General features: G+C 52.4%; 1 protein-coding gene across 1 annotated transcript; it reads left to right on the top strand.

Moving 5' to 3' along the window:
• Positions 1-6: 6 nt before the first annotated feature.
• Positions 7-1,753, top strand: LOC101628891 (homeobox protein GBX-1; the record flags this gene model as incomplete). Its single annotated transcript, XM_012733863.1, has 2 exons — positions 7-484; positions 1,740-1,753. Coding segments are annotated over 2 exons (492 nt in total), but the record flags the coding sequence as incomplete, so codon positions are not given.
• Positions 1,754-8,044: the final 6,291 nt, after the last annotated feature.

The raw sequence follows: 8,044 nt of genomic DNA, 5'->3' as shown, positions 1-8,044 counted from the left end.
GGCGGGGGGCCGGGCACTGCTTTCTCCATCGACTCCCTGATCGGGCCACCGCCGCCGCGCTCCGGCCACTTGCTCTACACCGGCTACCCCATGTTCATGCCCTACCGGCCGCTCGTGCTGCCGCAGGCGCTGGCCCCCGCGCCGCTGCCCGCCGGCCTCCCGCCCCTCGCCCCGCTAGCCTCCTTTGCCGGTCGCCTTACCAACACCTTCTGCGCGGGGCTGGGCCAGGCCGTGCCCTCGATGGTGGCGCTGACCACCGCGCTGCCCAGCTTCGCGGAGCCGCCCGACGCCTTCTACGGACCCCCGGAACTCGCAGCTGCCGCCGCCGCCGCCGCCACTGCCTCCCGAAACAACCCTGAGCCGGGCGGCCGACGCCAGGAGGGCGGGCTGGAAGCCGAAGAGCTGCTGCCCACCCGGGAGAAAGTGTCAGAGCCCCCAGCGCCCCCGCCTCAGCACTTCTCAGAGACTTTCCCAAGTCTGCCGGGTAAGTGCTGGGGCGACCGGGACGCAGGGAGGGAGGCTCGCTCGCTCGTTCACCTGGAATCCCAGACAGTAGCCTGCGTGGCACCTCGGGAGGGGAATCCCAGACACCAACCCCTGCATACCCCCATGGCGGGTTCTGTGGAATCACTTCAATGTCCCTGCTAAGCACCACACTTCTGGGTCCCAGAAACCTGGTCCTGCTGTCTCCGGGGTGTCTAAAACCTCACCAAAGACTTCCCAGCACTCCCTTCCAAATTAGCGCCTTTGCTCCCAACATCTAGTCCAGTCTCAGCTCCCTCTGCGGCTTCTTCCCGGAATTCCTTCATTTGTTTTCCTCTGTGGGAATAGAGGAGCTGAAAGTGTGAGATTCCTGGGGACACCAGCAAGACCAGGGTGAGGACACTTGGAGGCAGCTGTCAGTTCAGTCAGGAAAGCACTTTCTGGCTTCTGAGAAGACGGTAGTGACCCCTCACGGGCTTGGTGGATGTAGGGGAAAGGGAGGGCTGAGAACAGTGATGTCTGTGTTGATGACCCGTCCTGACTTAGTGGTAAAGGAGACTTTTGAATTGGCAGGTTTAGAGCGAAGCTTTGAAGAACCAAATTGGAGCCCTGTTAGCTAGCAGGGGAATAGCACCCCTGGACAGAGGTTGACGGGGAGGCAGAGAGAAACGCTGAGGCCGGGCCGGGGTGGGTGTGGCCCAAAGACCTGGAATCAAGAATCTAAGGGAGATTCTAGAGCTAGTAAAATTCAACCAAGATTGAATTCAGGATGCCCGGTCTCGGCAGCAGGATGCACTCTGTAGAGGCAGGTGCACTGACGGAGCCCTGGCTAGCGTCCGCCTGCGTAGAGCCCGCCTGGCTTCCTATTGAGCCTTAAGCCCTGGAAGTCAGAGCATCTTTTCCCTCCTCAGGGCCAGGCCAGGTGTGCTGATGCCCAAAGCTTACACAGTGGGCCTGGTTAGGGAAAAGCAGTTGCCGCGTCCAAGTGGCTCTGAAAGCTTAAACTCTTTAGCATCAGGAGATCTGCCTCTGCTAAAGGATTCCTTATAGCCAGCTTAGGAGGAAGTGACCCCAAAGGCATGGGACCGTCTTTGACCGTGACCGGATGGAGATGGAGAGTGTTTTTGTCCGTGGCCAGCAGAGGGTAATTCCTGTTGATAGGTTTCTGGCCCCTTCCTTGACATTGCCTAAGGGCTAATTACTCTTCCAGACCTCAAGGATTGCCATAGGCTTCCTCCTCTTCTTTTCCCCTTTAGCCTTGGACATTTAGGCGTTGGGGTTCAGTAGGTGGTTTTGCTTTAGTTTAGTTTCTTTGTACTTAGTTGGACCAGGGCATCCAGTAACTGAAGTCTGAGCAGCAGGAGAAGCAAAAGAAACGATAAGTAGCAACTGGAATGTCCACAAGATGGGACCCGGGGGGGGGGGGGATTGGAAGAAGAAAGTATCCGTAGAATTTTGAGAATAGGGGAGTCCTAAGGCAAATACAGGCAAGGCTGTACTGTGAAGGGTGGCTTTGGAGGCCAAGGGGCTGGAGGAAGAACTAGCATACTGGGGAAGAGATGCACTGAAGGCGAGGAAGGAGGGGTACACCCCGGTGGGAGGGACTCAGGTAATACGGCCAATCCATGAGAAACAAGCACTTGCCCTGCCCTTCAGGTTAGCTGCGGATCTCACTGTGACTTATATGTGATGGGTTTTTCTGAAGCAGAATATTGACTGTACGAGATGATATTGAAGAGAGAATAAAGGGAGGAACCAAGAAATGAGCTGTATTACTGGACTATGCAAAAAGAAACTGCAGGGAAGGAGAGTTGTCTACTGGAAGAGACATTTCTAGCCTGGGCTAAAGGAAATATCTCTGACACAGAAGTGTGTGTGTGTGCGCGCGCGAAAGAATTCAGTCTTGAGAGGATTGGGATAGAGCTTAATAAATATACTAGTAGGAAATGGAAAAGTTTCAATACCAGGAGAGATTTTTTGTCTTTACTTTTTTCCATACTGGGAATGATGGGAAACTATAGAATGAAGTAGATGTCTTTAAATTGGGAGCAGAGAGAGAGAGAGAGAGAGAGAGAGGCCTGCATTGCTCTTGCAGTAAAGATAGGAATTTCTTTGTCAAGAATGATGGGAAGGAGGCCTTAAGGAAAGAATTTCCAGAGATGCTGGAGTGAAGGTGATCATGAAGTGAAGAGATACATAGAAAGGGTTTACCGTGGGGCTACCACGGCAGAGCAATAGATTTCAGGGGGTGGAGGAGAGGATGATGAGTCAGAGATCTTACCTGTGACTGTCCCTCCTTATCACTTTCCCAACTCCTCTTCACCAGCCACTCATGCCTAAATTCCCAGTCTTGGTTTTTTTCCCACTGAAGTAGTTGAAGCAAGAAAAAATAATCATTCCAGAAATGTTAGACATAAAATCAGCTTGGGCAGTGATAACACATAGTCCAGGCTGGAAAGGGCGGGGAATGAAGACTCCATTTTGGGAGCTGTGTTAGAGCGCTCCGTGCGAAATGAGAGGTCTCTGCTGCAAGTAGCGGGTCGAGGCCTGCACTAGCAGAGCCTGAAGACAGAAGCTATCGTTGAAATGCCAGAGGAGGAGGTGCCGCCCTGGATGGACGGGTGGCATTGCTCGGAAGTTATTCATATTCATTGCTTTGTGCTTTACAGTAATTTTCCTTTCAAAGTGAAATGATAGGAAAGATGAACCGATTTGGATAGTGAATGAAGTTCTTTTTGTTGGGAATATCAAGTTTTTGTTTTGTTTTTAATTTTGATGGGAGCTAAGATACCACCACTCTGCTAGAGATAATGAAGAAAACAGAACTTTATCATATGGCTCTATTGCACTAGCGTGGTATAATAGAAGCTGTATTAGTGGGCAAACAGAAATCCTGGGTACGGAAGAAACAGGGCAGAAAAGGTGAAACAGTAGGTTGAAAAAAATTCTAGATATGGAGTGTGAGGGCCAGAGGGGGTAACTGGAGAAGGTGTCTCAGTAGCAGTGGTAAGAAGAAAGAAGTTAGAATTGGTAGGGAAGATTTAAAAGTGTGAATCAGTAGCAGAGCCCAGGGTAGTGCTGTCTGGCAAGCCATTTATATAATCTGAACTTTTTTAAATAGCCGCATAAAAAAAGTAAAGAAACAGATGCAATTAATTTAATTGCATTAATTTAATCAAATGTCCAAAAATATTTCCAAATTAATATAAAAAATTTAATGAAATGTATTCTTGTGTGTGCTTAGTCTTCTAGATCGTGGGTGTATTTTACACTCCAGCACATTCAGCTCAGACTACCCACCCTTCAGGGGGTCCCTCCTCTCATGTGGCCAGTGGTAACCGTCCACGTAACAGATTTGGAGAGCTGTAGGAGCAGAACCATGTGAAAATGGGGAGGGAAAAGGAACTTGAGTCTGGGTGGATAGTGAAGTCCTTGATGGAGAGAAGAGCAGGAATCTCTAAGTGACAGGAAAAAAAGAGAATCTGCTTTGAATGGAATGGGCAGAGATGATCTTGTGTTGATGGTATGTGTGAGGTCTGACAGCAACTGAAGTGAACGTGAAGACGTGCCACAAATACATGTCACGAAGATGGGTGAAGAGAACGCCACGTGCCGGGAGGGATGACGAAAGAGCTGTCCATTTGGCGAAAGCACAACTTTAAATTTGGCAATGTCTAGAGCAAATGTTTCATTCAGAGAGAAGAGAGTTGGATTGCCTGAAAATAAACACTTAGGAAGCGGGGGATGGCAAATATTCCACATATAATTGTCAGATGGATGATAAAGTTACAGTGAGTGGCTGATGAAAGATAAGGCCAGTTTTGAGCATGGTGACGGAAACATTTGTAGTTGAGATTATGTAGAAGATGAGGAAATAGATTGAAGGTAGCAGTGAATGACCATTACTTAAACAGAAAAAGATTGTTACATTCTGAATTAATGTTGGCATTAATAATAAAATCATGCCCAGGAGGCCAGGGAAGCTGCCCAGCAATATGATACTTGAATACAGATTGCTAAAAGCTAGAGAACATTTTAGATGACCACCAATTAATTTCTGAGTAGGTATCCAGTGTGGCTGTCAAGATACGATATTTACTTGTGAGAGAAAACCAGAAAATAATTACGGGACTTGGAAGCGGAGGCTTCTGCTATTAGAAACAGGAGTGAGATTCTGCTTGGAAGCCGTGCTGCTCCAGAGCACGTTTTCGCAAAAATTTGAGGAAGAGCATATATTGAGAGCAATTTCCCCATTGATACACACAAAAAGGACAAGCACTGCCCTAACTCAGGGTGACTGGAGGACACTTAATGGGGAGTCATGACGCGTGGGCTGGGTGTGGGCTTGGCTTTGCCACCATCTGTGCACTGGGCCAAGTTGCTTTCAGTTTGGGAAATGCTGATTGTATTTGATGATGGGCTTGGTAGGGTTAGGCCACTGAAAGATTCAAAGTCGTAAACTTCTCTAGACGTGAGTTGTCTCATCTGTAACATGAAAGTTTGTGTTCGATGATTTTTAATGCTCCATTCAATTCCATGGAAATCAGATTTTTATATAAATTTATTTTCTTGGGTTCATCTTTAATAAATAAATCGAGTCGTTATATCATATATTTATTAAAAATATTTGATCACTATTTTTTTAAAGATTTAATTTATGCATACGAGAACTGGGGTACAGGCAGAGGTGCCAGGGCAGAGGGGGTGGTGTGTGGGTGGGTGAGAGGATTCACCAGAGACAATGGGGAACAGAAGAGGCAGATTGACTGAAATATTGTGGTGAGGGGCAGCAGACGAGACAGGTGAAGTCTGCCACACCATGTGGGTCCCTCCCTCCCCGGGGATCGAACTCGTGCTGCAGTGGCTGTGGGCAGCTTCACAGTGCTCCGCTTCAACCCATTGTGCCACCAGGAAGGGCCCCGATCACTATATTTTAATATAGTTGACTTTTAATGTAGTCCTAGGTGTTTTATGTTATACACCTAAAAGCATTATCTTGAAGAGGAATTCCTGGGCTTTATTATGGCATTCTGGCAAGAAAGGGTTAAGAATCCCTGCTTGAGGCCCTCCCTGGCGCAGGGAGTTAAAGCCCATCACTATGAAGCTGTCTGCAGCTGCTGCAGCACCAGTTTGACCCCCCCACCACCAGGGAGGGACCCCCAGGACGCAGCAGACCGCTGCCCCCTCAGCAGGGCATTTCAGTCAGCCTGCCTCTTCTGCTGCCCATGGTCTCTGGTGACTCCTCCCCCCGCACCCCTCCCTGCACCTGTGGCCTGTGTGCATAAAAATAAATAAGTCTTAAAAAAAGAAAAATCCCTGCTTGAGAGACCTGAGAAATGACAAGAGGAAATTTTTGTTGGAACATTGCAATGTGACGCTGAGACACCCTGCCCCTAGCGTTAGGTGACATCTGGGAGGGTGGAAGGCGGAGGGATCCCCGCACACGGACCACATCGTGGGTGATCTGGAGGAAGTCTTATGCTCTGAGCGATGGCATGAGGAGCCCATATGGGAGTGACAGGGGAGAGACAGTAATCGGACAACGAGGGGTGTTTAACTGGAAAGGAGGAACACAATATTGTGGCGCGCGCTCTGCACTGAAAGTAGTGAGAAGCTCTGGGCAAGACCTTTGCCCTGGAAGCCGGGGGGCAGAAGGAGCTTTGCTGTGAACCCAGTAGGAAATTAGGGACGAGCTGGAGGCGCGTTGGGGTAGGCGAGCACAGAGAGGGACGAGGCGGGATGGCGAAGGGAAGTTTGCTGGGGAGCTGACTCAGAGGGTGGGAGGCGCCGCCATGCCATGCGGGTGAGGGCACAGCACTGAGCCCCAGGACTGTGCTCCCTGTGGGGGCTCCTGTGGGGGCGCTGCCTGGGCCCCAGACTGGGCAGTGTGGGTGAGGCTGCGCCCGAAGGGGCCGGGTTCTCAGGAGACACAGGATCCTGCTGGGGGAGTCATTACGTAGCCGAGATGGGGGAAGTACCAGTACCCCATGCTGGAACTGCCTGGGGACGCCCGGGGGCAGAGGCGCTGGGGTGTGCTGTGATGGAGGGGCGCCCTCCGCGGGCTGATGAAGTTGCAGTAGGAAGAGCCAGCTCCGCCCTGCGCGTGTTGCAAGGCGGCGTCTTCAAGGCCTTCCCGGCACGGGAAAAGGGACAACATGGCGCGATGAAATGAGAACCCCTGTCAGGGCCCCTTGGTCGCACGGCCGGCTGAGTCTCAGCACTGTGAAGCCGTCGCGGCCGCTGCAGCGCGAGTTCCATCCCCGGCCAGGGAGGGACCGCAGGGCGCAGCAGACCGCTCTGGCTCCCCCAGGCCCCCTCAGCAGTGGGTTTCAGTAGATCCGCCTGTTCTGCTCCCCGCTCTGTCCTGCTGAACCCTCACACCCACCGCCACCGCTCACCTCTGGCCGCACCCCAGTTCTGTATGCATAAATAAATATAAAAGAGGAAAGAACAGCGGCGCTAGGCACCCCTGGCCCGGGCCTGCCTGCGTCTGTGCGCTGTGCCGCTGACAGCAGCGGCCGCAGCTGCCCGCCCGCCTCTGGCTGTGCAGGTCCCTTCCCTCTCCCAGTAAGCCTGTCCTCTTAAAGTTCGAGGACAGGAAGGTCTGCGTTAGAAGCAGGCGTGCTGCAGGGACTGACCGACGAAGGTTACGGGGAGAGAGCACTGCTCGAGGAGCGAGAATGAAGAAACAGGAAAAACTTCTGAACTGGGGGTGGTGGGATATAGATGTGTTGAGCTAGAGTTAGGGAGAAAATAGTTTTGTGATAGAGAGATTGGAGATGCTGGAGCCAGTGTGGGGAGCGATGGGGGCGAGCTGGAGGTGGCCTGAGGTGGGGTTCGGAGGAAGTGGTGCTGGTGCCCAGGCTGCCCTGTCCAGTCTGGGTGGGCCCTGGAGGTGCGTCACTGAGTGGCTGTTGTGTGTCAGCTTCCTCGTCAGTAAAATGAGGGGTTTGAGCGAGGCAGTCTCCAAGGTCACGTCCAGCTCTGTTACTGCTCTGCCCTCTCAGGATACCTGTATTAATGAACTCCTTCTGTGAGGAGAAAGGCCTCCTGGGCAGAGATGGCGGCAGTCGCTCTCCTCAGGGCTGGGTTGCGGTAGCTGGCCCGGGGGCGTCCCGGTTACAGGGGCCGGGGTAGGGTAGAAAAGGCTGCGTGTGTGCAGTCGGGGGAGGTGTTCCCTGAGCGCTGGCTGTGTAGACCATGAGAGAGACAAAGTGAATAAAGGTGGGTGCATCTCAAACAGGCCGGAGAGGACGGGGATCCGTTGTGACTAACTGGGGCGCAAGAGAACGTTGTGGCCTGTGGCTCTTTCTCTTGGAATAGAGCGGGGCGAGGCTCCGCTCCCTTGGTTCAGCACTGACAGAGCCGGCTTGGGATGCAGGCGGAGGCGCCGCTGAGCAGGAGCTCTGCTGCCTGCCCCTCAGCCGAGGGCAGCGCACCGCGCGCAGACTGAAGGGCTCCACGAGCAGGGGCGTGTCCAGCACCCCGACATGCAGGTTGCAAGGAATGGCCCAGGCCGCCCGGCCCTGGGGTGGAAGGGGAGGAGGCTGGGAACGACCTC

Source organism: Condylura cristata, unplaced genomic scaffold (assembly GCF_000260355.1).
Source record: "Condylura cristata isolate star-nosed mole 26May11 unplaced genomic scaffold, ConCri1.0 scaffold00042, whole genome shotgun sequence".
Taxonomy (NCBI): Eukaryota; Metazoa; Chordata; class Mammalia; order Eulipotyphla; family Talpidae; genus Condylura; species Condylura cristata.
Note: the sequence above shows the minus strand (reverse complement) of the source record. Positions and strands in the feature narration are given on the sequence as shown.